This window comes from Hypanus sabinus, chromosome 25 (assembly GCF_030144855.1).
Source record: "Hypanus sabinus isolate sHypSab1 chromosome 25, sHypSab1.hap1, whole genome shotgun sequence".
Taxonomy (NCBI): domain Eukaryota; kingdom Metazoa; phylum Chordata; class Chondrichthyes; order Myliobatiformes; family Dasyatidae; genus Hypanus; species Hypanus sabinus.
Genome location: NC_082730.1, coordinates 10633185 through 10650566, shown reverse-complemented (window position 1 = coordinate 10650566; position 17382 = coordinate 10633185). Strand labels below are relative to the sequence as shown.

At 46.0% G+C, this 17382-nt stretch overlaps 1 protein-coding gene across 1 annotated transcript; it reads left to right on the top strand.

The window, feature by feature from the left end:
• The first annotated feature begins 2095 nt into the window (after nt 1-2095).
• bysl (bystin-like) lies at nt 2096-15002 on the top strand. The gene is made up of 7 exons (XM_059950056.1): nt 2096-2441; nt 4914-5079; nt 5819-5957; nt 6542-6675; nt 6956-7116; nt 11424-11526; nt 14587-15002. Exons 1-7 carry the CDS (start codon nt 2165-2167, stop codon nt 14927-14929), a joined length of 1323 nt encoding a protein of 440 aa, XP_059806039.1. The 5' UTR covers nt 2096-2164; the 3' UTR covers nt 14930-15002.
• The last annotated feature ends 2380 nt before the right edge of the window (nt 15003-17382 follow it).

The following is a 17382-nucleotide window of genomic DNA, read 5'->3' as shown; positions in this document are numbered from 1 at the left end:
GAGGGCAGATGTCTGGGAAATGGAGGAGAAGTGGACGAGGGCAGCATCAATGGCAGAGGAAGGGAAAACCCCATTCTTTGAAAAAAAAATGACATGTCAGATGTTTGGAATGGGAAGCTTCATCCTGCGAACAGATGTGGCAAAGATGAAGGGGATGAGAAAAGGGAATAGCATTTTTTACGGGTGGCTGGGTAGGGAGAGGGATCATTAAGATAGCTGAGAAAGTCAGTGGATTCATAAAAGATTTCAGGAGATAGTCTTTCTCAAATTGAATTGATTTTATTACTTACATCTTTCATATACATGAGGAGTAAAAATCTTTACGTTACGAATGTGCAATGTGCAATTTATGGTCATTTGTAATAAATAGTGCTGTATGTACAATAGGACAGTCAATATAACATAGAAATACAGTTCTGTCTGTATGAGTTAATCAATCTGATGGCCTGGTGGAAGAAGCTGTCCTGGAGCCTGTTGGTCCCGTTCTTTATGCGGCAGTAGCGTTTCCCAGATGGTAGCAGCTGGAACAGTTTGTGGTTGGGGTGGTTCAGGTCTCCACTGATCCTTCGGGCCCTTTTTTACACACCTGTCTCTGTAAATGTCCTGAATAGCGGGAAGTTCACATCTACAGATGCACTGGGCTGTCCACACCACTCTTTGCGGAGTCCTGCGATTGAGGGAAGTACAATTCCCATACCAGGCAGTGATGCAGCCAGTCAGGATGCTCTCAATTGTGCCCCTGTAGAAAGTTCTTAGATTTGGGGGGCCCACACCAAACTTCCTCAACTGTCTGAGGTGAAAGAGGTGTTGATGTGCCTTTTTCACCATGGAATGAGGAGAGAAGTGCCTGGGAAGGACCGAGTAAATTTGAGGGCAGAGTGGAAGATTGAGGCAAAGTTGATGAAAATAACAAATGCTACATGAAGCAGCATTAATGCAGTTGCCAATATAGCAGAGGAAAATTTGGGAAGTGTTATCAATGTAGGCTGAGAACATAGGCTGTTCCACATAGCCAATGAAACGGCAGGCACAGCTAGGGCCTATGTGAGTGCCCATTAGGCTGGAGAAAATGGGTGGATCTAAAAGAGAAATGGGTGAGGAAGAGTTCCATCCAGATGGAGGATGGTGGTGGTGGAAGGGAACTGGTTCAAAAGTGGTGAGATTTTAAGATCTTCCTGATGGGGGTACAAGTGTACAGGGACGGAACATCAATTACGAAAATAAGGTGACCAGGAACTGAAAGTGATTGAAGAAATCGAGAGCATGGATGTAGATGGGAAGGGACTGAACATGGAATTGGAACATGAACATGGAAGGGACTGAAATGGAATGAGCACTCAGCAGGTTAGGCAGAATTTGTGGAAGTTAACTTTTAACATTTTGGGTTCTGGACCTTTTGCGAAAGAAGAAAAACAAGTTAGAGACACAAGAGACAGCTGATGCTGGAACCTGGAACAACAAGCACACTGCTGGAGGAACAGCGTTTGTGGTGGGAATGGAATCCTAAAGATGTGCTCTCTTCTCGTTGCTGCCATCGGGCAGGAGGCTTTGGTCCCACACTATCAGGTATTAACCCCTCGAGCATCAGCCTCCTGAACTAACACTGAACTGCTTCACACCTGTGGACTCACTTTCAAGGACTCTACAACCCTACAATATTCAAAATGTTTATTACTTATTTATGAATTTCCTTATCCTTTTTTTATTTGCACAGTTCGTCTTATTCGGCTGTCTTTGCTGGTGAGGTGTGTAGGTTCCACTGATTGTATTGTGTTTGTTTATATCTACTGCGAATGCCCGTAAGACAATGGCTAGTACGCGGTGACATATACGTACTTAGATAATAAATTTATTGCGAACTTCGATCCTCTGATTGTTCTTCATCTCAGTGCGGTGAAGATACAGAACAGAAAGCGAAAGCGATGTAAAGGCTTTAGCAATTGGGATAGCATCCGCGGAGACAAGGAATACATTGAAAGTGGGAGGTTGTATCAGGTGTTGCAACTGGCAGCGGATACATTTGGCGCATGCGCGGATTCAGGATTCACGTGATTGGCTCGTAGCTGCGGCATCACCGAGCCGATACATTCGGCGCAGGCGCACTGCGGCGGTCCCACGTGGGCTGCTGATCTGCCGGTCGGGTCCCCGGGCTAGTATCACAGCGATGCCGAAAGCCAAGCTGGCCAGGGGCGGCAAGGCTCCCCGGAGCCTGGGCCTGGCCGAGCAGATTCTGCAGGGAGACGCGGTGAAGCCGCTCGGCCGCCAGAAGGAGCGGCACCGCAGGCAGGAGGCCCGGGCCCGGGACCGGGACGAGGAGGAGTATGTGGACGCCCGGCTGAGCCGCAGGATCCTGGAGCAGGCCCGAGCGCAACAGGAGGAGTTGGAGGCCGAGCACGGCGGAGGCGATGACCTGGGCCGTGCCACAAAAACTACCGTGCTGGGTGAGTGTCCTGAGTCCGGGGAGGGGGCGAAAAAGAGGAGTAGCACACACAAAATGCTGGAGGAACTCAGCAGGTCAGCCAGCATCTATGGAGATAATAAACCAGCTAGATGAAACGTCAACCATTTATTTACTTCTGTAGATGCTGCCTGACCTACCGAGTTCCTCCAGCACCTTGTGTGTGTGTGTTTAAGATTTCCAGCATCTGTGTCACTATAGGAAGGATGTATTAAAACGAAGAGGGCGTTAAAACCGATTTATAAGGAAGTTATCAGGACTGAAGAGATTGAGATATAAGGAGGGACTGGGACTGTTTGGCTGGAGTGTGGGAGGCTGAGGGGTGACCTCACAGAGATCTGTAAATTCGTGAGGGGCGTAGATGAAGGGAATGGATATTTTCGGAAGATTGGGAGTTAACATCTGGACGGAACACACACACATACACACACACACACACACACACAATGCTGGAGGAACTCGGCAATGTTAAAGGGACCCCTCCCCCCCACTTGACCCGAAAACGTCAATGCACTTTTTGCCATGGATGCAGCCTGGCCTGCTGAGTTCCTCCAGCATTTTGTGTGTTTTGCTCGGATTTCCAGCATCTACAGATTTTCTCTTGTTTGCAACATCTGGATGGGATAAGCTTAAATTTGGGGAGAAAAGGGTCCTGAGGAAAATGGGGCGAGGCGTACGGTATATTGAATGAGCTGCCTGAAGAAGTGTTTGAGGCAGGTACATTAAGACAGCTATATCAGTGAGGAAGATTTAGAGCAGGCTTACCAACCTTGCTTAATGGTATTGGTCTGTGGCATATAAAGGTTTGGGAACCCTTGGTTTAGAGTTATGTGGGCCAAATAGAATCATTTTAGACAGGCTTCTTGGTTACCTTGAATGAGTTGGGCCGAAGGGCCTGTATCTAGGGTCTGTATCGAGTTGGCACATCCCAGCTTGACTGTGGGCTCGAGTCCAAGGGTTGGCAGCGCAGGAAGCCCAACACTAATAATGGAAAGGGTCTGACTGCCTCACCAACTTCGCACTTGATCCCAACCTCAGGCAAAATCCGCACAGGCCGCTTGTCAGCCCCACCAGCAGAAACTCATCCGTGATCCCAGAGGGCTCTCTCAGGAAGAAGGTTCCATTTTGGCAAGCTGGCAGCTTAGTCGGTGACAGCGTTCCCATCTCCATTCCAGAGTGTCATAGAGCCCAGAAAAAGGCTCTTCAGCCCATCTAATCCTATATATTTGCTGCCAGGTCCCAACTAATTGTCAGGTTGGCTTTCTTTTTTGAACTACGCTACTAAACTGTGGAACTCAAAGCCTATAAGGAATGCCGACTTAAAGGCTAGCTCAAAACCATTTATTTAACTTTGCTTTTAACTAACCTAATTTTGTCTTTTATCTTTGTGTTTGCATTGTAAAGTGCTTTGAGCAGCATCATCTTTATGAAAGTGCTTTGTAAGTTTTTGTATTTTGAACTGAATTGACTTTATTTCTTGCATACTTCACATACATGAGGAGTAAAAATCTTTACGTTACGCCTCCATCTAAATATGCCATATGTAATCACAGTAATTTATAATTATAATCAATAGAACAGTCAATGTAACATGGAAATACACTCAAATCAGCCTGAGTTCATTCAGTCTGATGGCCTGGTGGGAGAAGCTGTCCCAGAGCCTTTTATGCTGCGGTACCATGTCCCGAATGGTAGCAGCTGGAACAGTTTGTGGTTGGGGTGACCTGGGTCCCCAGTGATCCTTCGGGCTCTTTTTACACACCTGTCTCTGTAAATGTCCTGAGTAGTGGGAAGTTCACAACTACAGATGCGCTGGGCTGTCCGCACCACTCTCTGCAGAGTCCTGCGATTGAGGGGAGTTCAGTTCCCATACCAGGCAGTGATGCAGCCAGTCAGGATGCTCTCAACTGTGCCCCTGTAGAAAGTTCTTAGGTTTTGGAGGCCCATACCAAACTTCCTCAACTGTCTGAGGTGAAAGAGGTACTGTTGTGCCTTTTTCACTACACAGCCGGTGTGTACAGACCATGTGAGGTCCTCGGTGATGTGGATGCCGAGGAACTTAAAGCTGTTCACCCTTTTGTAGGAGGAGAGGGCATAAGATTGGGGCTGAAGGGAAAAATGGATCAGCCATGATGAAATGGTGGAGCAGACTTGATGGCCCAAAAGGCCTAATTCCGCTCCTATAATTTTATAGTCCTATAAATATGTTATTGTAAACTACCTGCTCCTGGGCCAAAGCCCTGCATACCCCTCTCATTCATCTATAACTGCAGAAGGAAGGAATCCTCCAGCAGTTCCAGTAGTTTCTTTCAGATTTACACTGGAGGTCACAAGCTGATCCTGATAAAAGTGGGACATGTTTAGCTGAGGGCAGAGCATATGAAAGGTGTTGGGACAACAGGGTGGAACTCAGAGGTTGCTAACTGTGTATTTGTTTATTTTTTTCTTCACACAGGCTCAGGTTCGAGGGGTAAAGATTCGGACTCCGAATCGGACGATGAGTGGCCGACGCTGGAGAGTGCGGCTGCCATTGCGAAGGAGGGCTACGGCGAGGAAGTGGTCGTGAACCCGGAGGATGAAAAGGCGATAGATACGTTCATGAACAAGAACCCTCCGCTGAGGTAGAGTCAAGTAGTTCCTGAGGAGGGTTGATGCAAACAGGCTTTCAATAAGCCTTTACTTCTGCTTTGCCATTTGATAGTCCCCTGTTGAAAAGAGCAGGCAGTGATTTCCCAAGCACAGGGTGGTGGCGTATTTTAAAGAGAGATCAGCTTTATTGTCACAAGTGCATCAAAATATGCGCTGAAGCGTATCGACCAGCACAGTCCAAGGTTGCACTGGGGACAGCCCGCAAGTGTTGTGCGAACGTAGCACGCGCATGTTAACCCTATTTACGCCTCTGTGGAATGTGGGAGGAAACCGCAGCACTGGGGGAGGGGGGGAACATGAGTAATCACGGGGAGAACGTACAAAGTTTCTCGCAACAGCGCAGGCAGATGGCTGAAAGGGAAGTGGGGAGGGGTTGTTGTTACGGGCTGTGCCTGAGGCTAGGGTTAGCTCGATCATGAAGTAGGTTTATATTGCTCAGCATGAAATTGTGGGCCAAAGGGCCTGTACGTTCACAGCAACATGCCGGCCACAAGGTCGTTTAGTTTGTTTGTTTTAAAGGATTTGGTGGTGGTGGAGAAGTCGGTGTTTACCGCCTTCGAGTTGAGGGCTCTGGCTGGTGTTTAAGAGCTCGTCCCTGTTGAGTAGCATGGAGTTGTGTACTGGGCCAGGCCCGGGTAAAGACGGTGTACACTCTTGTCTTGCGGGGCAGTTGGAGCTCTGCTTACGTAACTCTCTCGGTTTGCACCAAAGGCGCACTCTCGCTGACATCATCATGGAGAAGATCACGGAGAAGCAGACGGAAGTGGAGACGGTCATGTCGGAGGTCTCCGGCCGACCGATGCCGCAGCTCGACCCCAGAGTCCTGGAGGTGTACAAGGGTGTCCGCGAGGTAAGGATTAGCTTAATTTGTCACGTTTGTAATGAGTCATTCGTGTCGATGGCCGGCCCGAGGCAGCTCGCTACAACTTGCCTACAATTGACCGTAACCCTCGTGTTGTTGGGATGTGGGAGGTTACCAGAACCCCCAGAGGAACCCCACGCGGTTTTGGGGAGACCATATATACTCCTCACAGATGGCAGCAGGAATTGAACCCAGATCTTGCAGCTGGCACTGTAGAAGCACTACCTTAACCGCTACACAATTGTGCAGCCCCTGTCAGGACGCATTAGGAAGAGGAAGTCATTTCTCTTTGGGTGACTTGCAGATCTCTGCAATTTTCGTTAGAAGTGCTGCTCCTGTAAAATACCTTGAAACCCCCACCGGTGGTGCCAGTGAACCACGGCGACGTTCAGCAGGGTACGTACAAAACTTCCTGATAAACGACTGTGATAATCTCATCAGTTGGTTACGTTCACTGACCGTAAAGGAAGATTGAGTTTGTTTATCACGACGTATGCTTCAAAGCACGTAAGAATTCAAAGGTGATAACTGTAATCAGACATGGTAAATCTTTACATTTTGCCTCCGGAAAGGTACTGTGCAAGTATCGAAGTGGGAAACTTCCAAAAGCCTTCAAGATTGTGCCAGCGTTGTCAAACTGGGAGCAGATTCTGTACATCACGGAGCCAGAGAGCTGGACGGCGGCCGCCATGTACCAGGCCACCAGGTGAGAGGCCGGCGTTCCTGTAACGTCGGAGGGCCAGACTGCCCTTCCCTGTGTTTCTGCTCTTCCTGGGCTCCTGTGCTGTTGCTGGATTAAATGATGCAAGAGGCTAACTGACCCATTATTCCCATGCTATTTTCCTAGCCCCCCCCCTACTCCCTCTAGTGGATCAGAATCAGGTTTATTATCACTCACTTGTTTGTTGTTTTGTTGTGGCAGTACTGCAAATAGTAACTCTGCTGTTTACTCTCCCTGACCCACTTCTGTCTCTTGCAACTTGCAGGATCTTTGCTGCCAACCTGAAGGCCAAGATGGCCCAGAGGTTCTACAACCTGGTGCTTTTGCCTCGTGTGAGAGACGACATTGTCGAATACAAACGCCTTAACTTCCACCTTTACATGTCCTTGAAGAAAGCGCTGTTCAAACCCGGAGCCTGGTTTAAGGGTAAGCTTCCTCTGTGGTGAAGGCATGTGGAGACTATCGTCCTTTATTCGTAGATTTAGATTGAGATTTATTTATCACATGTACAGTTGGTGAAATGTGACGATTGTGTTGACAGCCAATACACCCAAGGATGTGCTGGAGCTGCCCACAACTGTCTTTACACATTCTGGTGCCAAAGTGGCATGCCCACAATGTTTGGCAGAACACAGTGGCAAAGCAACATTGTTTAGAGATACAGAACGATAACAGGAGCTCTAGGCCCAACAAGCCAATTACACCCATGTGACCAATTAACCTACTGACCTGTATGTCTTTAGAACGTGGGGAGGAAACGAGAGCACCCAGAGGAAACATACAAACTCCTTACAGACAGTGGCGGGAACTGAACCCTGGCTGCTGGCATTGTAATATTGCTACACTAACCGCTATGCTACTGTGATGTTCCAGAACGCCAGCGCCCGTCGTGGAGCTCAAACCCACAAGCCTGGCGTTAAGACTCCCATGCTTTACCAACTGAGTTAGCTGGCCTTTGGTAATAAAAAAAAGAGCTCTGAAACCTTTGCCAAGTTATTACACACCATCCTAGAAATTCTCAGCATGTAATGAGGCTCTTTGAGGACTAGCGTGGAAACAGGCCTTTCGGGCCACCTTTTCCATGCTAACCAAGATTCCTGTCTATATTTATCTCACTTGCCCATGTTTGGACCACATCCACCTAATCTAGGGGTTGCCAACCTTAATGATATAGGTCTATGGCATTAAGAAAGATTGGGAACCTCTTCTCTAATCCTTTCCTATCCATGTACCTGTCCCAGTACCTTCTAAGCATAAATGTCCTGCTTCAAGCATTTCCTCTGCTTCATGTACTGACCGAACTGCCCTCGGCATGGTAAAAGTAGCCTCTCAGATTTCTATTCAGTCCCTGCCCTCTCACCTCCGACCTATGCCCTTGTTGGATCCTGATGCTTTTGCAGTCTAAAGGTTCTGAGGAAGTTAAGAATAAGGCATCGAACTTGTTGCTAATGACTGTTTTATTGAGTGTTACAAGAACAAAGGAAGCGAGGGGAGATTGGTGGTGAGAGACGAAGGAGGTGGGGGATCAGAGAAAGAGAAACTTAAGGGGAAAGAGATAAGAGAACAAAGGTGGTCTGGTCTTATACCAGACCACTGAAACTGCTGGAAGACACTCCGAATGATCACAGGTGATGACATAAAAATAAAATCAATTACCATCATCATTATGTGCCATGTCATATGACATGGGTGATCATGGTCTCGTGACTGTGATCATTCTTGGGAAATTCTTCTACAGAAGCCATTGCCACCTTCTGGGCAGTGTCTTTACGAGACAGGTGACTCTAGCCATTATCAGCATCCTTCAGAGGCTGTCTGCCTGGTGTCAGTGGTCGCATAACCAGGACTGGTGATATGCGCCGGCTGCTCATACGACCATCCACCATCTGCTCCCATGACCCACCAGGGGGCTAAGCAGGTGCTACACCTTGCCTGCAGGCTAGCGGAGGGAAGGAGCGCCTCACACCTCCTTTGGTAGAGACGTATCTCCACCCTGTCACCCAAAATGACAATGTTAAAACTACAAGAAAAATATTAATTATATAGCCCAATCCAACACTCCCTACTCTAATCATCTGATTGTTCAGTGAGTTTTCTCCAGGAGCTCCCCGGTTTCCTGCTACAGTGCAAAGATGTACCAGCTGGTAGGTTAATTGATCATTGTAAATTGTCCCGTGAGTAGGCTGGGATTAAATCAGGGCTTGTTGGTTGGCAGGGCTTGAAGGGCCTTCTACGTCCTGTATCTTAATAGATAAAAGAATTTACAAAAAACATGTCACGGTAACCCTACCAATCAGGGAATTGTTTGGAGGAGACACAGGCGGTCATGGGGAGAACATACAAACTCCTAATGGATAGTGGCAGGATTTAAACCCGGGTCGTCTGTACTGTGAAGTGTTCGACTAACCACTACGCTGCCGTGCTGCCTCCGTTAGGCCCTGTAAACTTGGCCATTCCTTGGAATCGCAGCAATCCATTTCAATATTGTTCGTATATTAGTATCTCTGTCAATATCAATCCCAGAACGGGCAGCTCAATAGTGTAGTGGTCAGCACCAGCGATCGGGTTTCAATCCCCACCACTGTCAGAAGTTTGTACCTGCTCCCCGTTACTGTGCGGGTTTCCACCGCATGCTTAGGTTTCCTCCCACATTCCAAAGACGCACGATTAGTGTTATTATGCCAAGCTACGTTGGCGTTGGAAGTGTAGCGACATTTTTAGATCATCGCCAGCACATCCTTGAAATGTGTTGGTCAGAGACACAAGCGATGCATTTCACTGTGTGTTTTGATATTACGTGCAACACTAAAGCTAATCTTTAAATACTCCCACACTCTCCCCAAAGCCCCTAGTTGCTTGTGTGCCCAGAAATCGCTCCTCTTCAATGGCGGATTTGCAAGCTAAAGTTCAAAATATGCATGTATCGCCACGTACAACCCTGAGATTAATTTTCTTGTGGACATAATAAATCCATAATATAGTAATAACCATAATAGAATCAAAGAAAGATCGTACTAGGGCGCTTTACTACCGTGCAAGATGGAAACTGCAAATACAAAAAGAAATGATAAATAACAATAAATGTTCAGAACATGAGATGAAGAGTCATTGAATGTGAGTCCATTGGTTGTGGAATCAGTCAGTGATGGGGCAAGTGAAGTTATCCCCTCAGGTGAAGAGCCTGATGGTTATGGGGTAATAACTGTTCCTGAACCTGTTGATGCAAGCCCTGAGGCTCCTGTACCACTTTCCTGATGGTTGAGGGGTAATAACTGTTTCTGCACCTGGTGATGCAAGCCCTGAGGCTCCTGTACCACTTTCCTGATGGTTATGGGGTAATAACTGTTCCTGAACCTGGTGATGCAAGCCCTGAGACTCCTGTACCACCTTCCTGATGGTTATGGGGTAATAACTGTTCCTGAACCTGGTGATGCAAGCCCTGAGGCTCCTGTACCACCTTCCTGATGGTTATGGGGTAATAACTGTTCCTGAACCTGTTGATGCAAGCCCTGAGGCTCCTGTACCACTTTCCTGATGGTTGAGGGGTAATAACTGTTTCTGCACCTGGTGATGCAAGCCCTGAGGCTCCTGTACCACTTTCCTGATGGTTATGGGGTAATAACTGTTCCTGAACCTGGTGATGCAAGCCCTGAGACTCCTGTACCACCTTCCTGATGGTTATGGGGTAATAACTGTTCCTGAACCTGGTGATGCAAGCCCTGAGGCTCCTGTACCACCTTCCTGATGGTTATGGGGTAATAACTGTTCCTGAACCTGGTGATGCAAGCCCTGAGGCTCCTGTACCACCTTCCTGATGGTTATGGGGTAATAACTGTTCCTGAACCTGGTGATGCAAGCCCTGAGGCTCCTGTACCACCTTCCTGATGGTTATGGGGTAATAACTGTTCCTGAACCTGGTGATGCAAGCCCTGAGGCTCCTGTACCACCTTCCTGATGGCAGCAGTGAGAAGAAAGTGCATCCTCCGTGGTGGGGGTCCGTGATGATGGATGCTGCTTTCCTGCGACAGAGTTTCATGTCAATGCACACAATGGTGAGGTGGGGTGGGGTTGGGAGGGACTTTACCATGATGGACCGGGCCGTATCCACTACTTTTTGTAAGTTCAGTCACCAGACTGGTTAAATGGGACAAGAAGCAGATCCGAACTCTGCTTCGTGGCAGTACATGAAACAAGAATGTGACGTTGAAAATGTTCTTCCCCATGTGTATTGAGAAGCTTCTTTGTAAATGTATAACTTTATTCTGCAGTGATCCAGATTTAATTATTACATGTATATCAAAAATATACAGTGAAACGTGTAATTTGTGTTACCAACCAACACACACCAAAGATTTGCTGCTGCCATGCATTCTGATGTCAATATCGCTTGCCCACCACGGTCAATATTCCTTTCTCCCTTTGTACAACTTCGATGCACTAATGATCAGTGTGGGTGGCATGTAAAACAAAGTTTTTCACTGTACCAATAACGAACTTGCAACTGGATTTTGGTCGTATATGGTGACATATGGTTACTTCGATAATAAGTTTACTTTGAACTTTCATAAAATGATTCTAGGAAGCAGAGTTGCTCTCCCTGTGTCCGTCATGGGTGGGTCAATGGTTAATTCCATCCTTAATTTCTGAATTTAATTGTGTAAGTAAAAATTTGATTTGCAATGAAAAGGCAACGTTCAATGCCAACTAACATTAATTTTCCCTTCTCTCCAAAGGTATTCTACTTCCTCTGTGTGAATCTGGTACATGCACATTAAGAGAAGCTATTATTATTGGAAGTATTCTGACCAAGTGCTCTATCCCAGTCCTTCATACCAGGTAACGGCTATTCGTTCTGGGGTACAGGGCAGGCAGCGGAAGGGGAGCATATCTCCAGGGCAGGAGTTCCCAAACTGGGGTCATAGACCCCTTGCTTAATGGCATTGGTCCATGGCATAACAAGAATGTTGGAAACCCCTGCTTGTAGGGTGGGAGACCTTGGTGATGTTTGCCTGCCCTAAGGACGTTAGTTGATATCTCCCGCTGCATTCTGTCGTACTTGTGTCGTGGCACCCTGTTCGAAAAGGAGCTCGCTGCTCTCACCTTGAGGAGAATGAGAAATAAGCAACAATTGTCTCGTACTGTGTGTACTTTCGTTCTACCCTTTGACTGCCTTCTCCTTTGTCATCATCTTGGTTTCAATAATAGCTGTTTTATTTTTAGGGCGCAATACAAATGTGAGTACATTTCTACATTCTCTGACAGTGAATGTAGAACATGGAATTGGGACAGGCCATTCACCCCACAATGTTGGAGTGATCTTGATTCCTGTTTATATTAAATATCCTTCGGTGTATCATCAGTATCCGTCTATTCCGTTCATATTCATGCGTCTAACAGTCTCAGCCTCCATGTAACTCAATCCAGGCACCTACTGCTCTCCAGTTTAAAATAAAATCCCTGTCACTTCTGCTTTAAACCACCCCCACCACCCCTATAACCTTAAAAGCGTGACATTTCCATCCTATGGAAAAGATTCTGACCATCTACCCGATACAGTGGATCCAGTTAACTTTAGCCCAATTAAGCAGCTTCCCGTTAGCTATAGTTGAAAGAGTATAAAAAGCCAAAATGAGTAACAAATTATGTATTTAATTGAAATACATAAAAGTTGGAACACTACCAACAGTACTACAGGCTATAACACTGTATTCGTTCCTAATAGTTATTGACGGAGGAATTCACCCTGTGTACACAATGAACAAAATCAGTGTAAACACCTAGTGCGGGTAATGGACTGCCCTCCTACAATGTTATCAACAGTTGCATCCTCGGAATCTTCATTTTCATTGTCTCATTCAAGATGATTGCTGATACCTTCAACTTCTTTGTAGTTCCTAACATTGAAATAGTGAAATGGTTTCATTTTCACTCCCGCCCGTTTCTGGCATCTCCAAGCCTGATGCTCGAAACTGTAGAGAGCAAAGTAGTTCGGAATTGTCTTCCTGCTTATTTCTCACCAACTTTCAGTGACAAAAATCACAGCTTTTTGAACAGAAGTACATGCAACTGATGCTATTTAAACAATCTGCCCCAATGAAGTGGCATAGTGTCCCAAACTAAATGGAGAGAACCCTGGCAATTTTCACAATTAATTTTTGTTATTAACTGGTATCGATTGCATTTGCTTCTCATAATCTTAAAAATCAATATCAGGTCTTCCCTCAGCCTCTTGCCTCAAGGGAAGACAACTCAAGTTGAAAAAAAGCGACTCCAGCCTGTCCTTCTGGCTCATACCCTGTGGGGTTACAGGGATGGCACGAGTGAAAGGGACTGACAGGTAGTGCTAATAGCACTTGGATGGGTACAGGGAGAGGCAGGGCTTATTGGGATATGGGTTGAACACAGGAAATTGGGTGGGCACCATGGTCAGCGTGGACTTGAGGAGCTGAAAGGCCTGTTGTGCTCCATGATTTTGATTGCCAGGTGCCAGATGGGTTCTCTGGCTGAGAACATTATAAATGTTCAGTTCCAAAAGAGCTCATTGCTGCCACCTTGAGGTGAATGAGTAAAATTGCTCCTGAGGACAACATGCTGGAGGATCTCTGCAGGTCTGGTGGTGTCTAAAGGGTGGGGGGGGGGGGGGGGGAATAAATTGTTGACATTTCAGGCCAAAACCCTTCATCATGATGCAACATGATTCCTCCAGCATTTTGTGCATGTGCGTTGCTCAAAATTTCCAGCATCTGTAGCATCTTTTGTGTCTCCAATTGCCACTGTCACCAAAGCCCAGAGATATGGGTGAAAACCATGAGTGAGGCGTTAAATTGATCTTGGGGTGGATTAGAAGGTTGGCAGAAGATCATGGGTCGAAGGGGCTGTAATGTACTGTTCTGTGTTTGTCTTTAGCTGTACACTTGGGTCTTTAAAAATATCATTCAAGAGAAACAACTAAAAAAGGCAATATATGCATAATACTAAAAATGTATAATTAAATGCGTAATGTATGCATAACACTAAAAATACCATGTTTAGTCTCGTGGACAATCGTACTAATTTCAGTAATTGATATGATCTCTTCAGAATCACTTTATTGGCAGTATGTGAACTATACCAGAATTGATTGTGGTTCAGGGCCAAACATAAAACAGAAGACAATACTGTAACAGACAGCCCAACAGCAGCCAATAATTCACAAGACAATAGTACAAACAGCCATGAGCAATCAACAATTAGCAGAACAGTTAGATTCTCAAATGTCAATAATCAAACTTAAATATATGTGAACATATGAACAGACTCGATAATTGTCAACAGAACAAGGAGGGTAGGAAAGGCCATGTAATGGATGTTGTGCAGAGACAGGGTATTACTGCTTATTTCTCGCCAACTTTCAGTGACAAAAATCACTGCTTTTTGAACAGAAGCACATGCAACTGATACTATTTAAAACTGTTTGCACGAAGCACACAGTGTAGTGTCTATCGGCAGCTCAAGTGAACGTGACTGACACTAGTTGGAACCTATTCGGCAAGTTTTGTGAGCTTTGTTGAGAAGCTGGATAGTTACAGGAAAGAAGCTTCGGAGATGACGTGTAACCCCGGTGGGTGATGGAGCAGTAGCGTTTTCCTGATGGTCATTTAGTGAATAGGTGACTGCTCAGGAGGGTGGAGTCAGCAGTAATTATTCCAGCTCTGGCAATGAACTTCAGTAGCTGACAGCCAGTGATCTCCACTGACTGGGCCACTTGCCGCAACCTGGACATGGAGAGAGAGGAGGTGGCAGGAAACTAGACATTGATAGAGGTGGGCCGAGCGTTCTTAGTGACGCGGGCATGTACATTTTCTGATCTGCTGTTCGGATGTTTATTGACCTTTATCATCTTTCTTGCTTTGCCAGCGCTGCGATGCTGAAGATTGCGGAGATGGAATACAACGGAGCGAACAGCATCTTCCTGCGATTGATGATTGACAAAAAGTACGCCCTTCCTTTCCGAGTGATTGACGCGCTGGTTTTCCACTTCCTGCGGTTCCAGGCAGATAAGAGGACCCTGCCCGTGCTGTGGCACCAGTGTCTGCTCACCTTTGCCCAGCGTTACAAGGAGGACTTGTCCTCTGAGCAGAAGGACTCCTTAGTGGAGCTGCTGAGGATTCACCATCATCCAAGCATCTCTCCGGAGATCAGGCGTGAACTGGTCAACTCCAAGTCGAGGGATGTGGAAGTGGGAATGGCCTTGGACTGATCTCCTTTCACTTCCTTCTGGCTTTGTTTTCTTGGGTGATTAAACACATGGATTTGAAGTGATTTTAATCTAGCCAACTAGCCTGGATTTCTACTTGATGTGGAGATTGTCTTGTTATTAATTAACAAGTTTTTATATTGACTTAATCCTTGTGAAACTCAAGAACCAACTTTGTTCACCATATACGTTAACATATTAATTGAATTCTGCTTACTTGGCACATTGGGATCTGTACATTTTAGCCCAATTAAGCCCATTTAGCCAAAGGTTCATGGAAATAGTTAAGGTATTTATAAAAAAAGACCCGTTTAACTGAGTCACCTGGAGATTTGCTGTCTGAACAATGACTTGTATTTCCCCAGTTACAGATTCTGTGTGGCTCCCGTTTAGTCAGTCACAATGTGTCACATCATTACAGAGGTAGACCAAGCTTAAAAATACTTTAAAGGTCAAAGTAAATTTATTATCCAAGTACATATATGTCACCATATACAACCCTGAGTTTTGTTTTCTTGTGGGCTTATTCAATAAATGTACAGAATAATAACCATAACAGAATCAATGAAAGACCTTCCAACTTGGGCATTCAACCAGATTGCAAAAGACAACACTGTGCAAATGCAAAAAGAAAAGAATAATAATAAATAAACAAGCAATAAATATCAAAAATATGAGATGAAGAGTGAGTCCATTAGTTGTGAGAGCATTTCAGTGATGGGGCAAGTGAAGTTATCCTCTTTTGCTGAAGAGCCTGTTGGTTGAGGTGCTCCTGACCCCGTACAGACAGCACTGAGTGCTGCATGTCCCCGAGGATGAATGCTGATTCCCTGCGACAGCATTTCATGTAGATGTGTTGTTTTGTGGCAGCGGTACAGTGCCCAAGAACCACAAAGTATATACAGTTATGTTAAAATAGGTAAGTATTACAAAAAGGTGGGGGGGAAAGTGAGCTAGTGTTCACAGGTTCAATGTCTGTTCAGAAATCTGATGGCAGAGGGGAAGAAGCTGAATTGTTGAGTGTGTGCCTTCAGGCTCCTGTACCTCCATCATGATGATAGCGATGAGAAGAGAGCATATGACGGTATGACGGTGGTGGTGGTGGGGGGGGGGGGGGTCCTGAATGATGGATGCCCCTTTTTGAGGCATCACTCCTTGAAGATGTCCCAGATGCTGTGAAGGCTGGTGCCCATGATGGAGTTGACTGAGTTTACAACTTACTGCAGCTTCTTTCAATCCTGTGCAGTGTCTCTTCTCCACCCCCCCCCCCCCCCCCCACCACCATACCAGGGTATATGGTATGTTCTCCGGTACATCTGCAGAAACTCGTGAGAGCCAATGTCAAATATCTGGAGGTTGCAAAATGCTGTGTAATTCTTGTCATGGAACTTGCACAGATATTAAATTAAGATTCCCTTGAGCGCGTTTATATTTTGCATTTCTTCAGCACCACATAAGTTATACTTATCTTGGGACAAGTTAGTCTTTCCCTTTAATATTTTCCATTGAGCACTGAGTGAATGACGTTCATGTGTAGTTATAAAGCAGAGCAGCAGATGGCATCTTTACCCTGCTTTAATAACGTCAGGTTCCCGGGCAAGACACTGCTAAGTTAGAAGGTATGATTATGGAAAAGTTTTGAGTCAATGGTAGCTCGTATTTGTGTTAAAGGAATTCAATAACTTTTCTTACAAAACCTTCAAAGCGTACAATAGCTCGCGATGTGACTTTGAACTAAATATCATTTCCAGCTTGCAACAATTAATAAAAATGAACATAGTTATCTTTATTTCATCAAGAAAAGGGTGTCACCAGATAAGGGGGCTGAGGAGTTGGACACATAGCTGAAGTCTTCGCTGTAACACCGTGAACACGAATTTTCCAGCCCCAGTTTTACTTAAATATAATCTTAAGCAACGCCGCAGCGCAATGGTTTCTGGCGAGTGTGCCGCAAGTTGGAAGGAAGGGGCCGGTATACAAATAGTATTAAGGCACTGTTCGTTCACTAATTCTGCAAACCCGAGCAACTTTTGCTCAGAGTGTGATTGACACTCGCTCTGCAGCTTCGCTCGCCACTGCGCAGGTGCGGCCGCTGTTGCCGGGCAGACTTGTGTCCTGACGGTGACCCAGCCGGGCTGGCGCATGCGCACCACCCACCCGGGCGGACCCCCTCCCCACTCCGGCTGGGGTGCTGGGCAAGGACGGTGGGTGCTCCTCGTCCCCTCAACTCTACCCCCAACACAGATGCAAGCTTATATCGTAGCTGTTAGTAAAATTAATTTGCAGTAAAAACAATCAGAGTTAGGTTTATGCCGTGAAATGTTTTGCGGGAGCGGTACATTGCAATACATGATATTAAACCATGAATTACAAATTTAGTAGTTCAATAAAGGTAGTCTTCGTGGATTTAGTGTCCATTCAGAAATCTGATGGCTGAGGGGAGGTAAGTAGGAAAG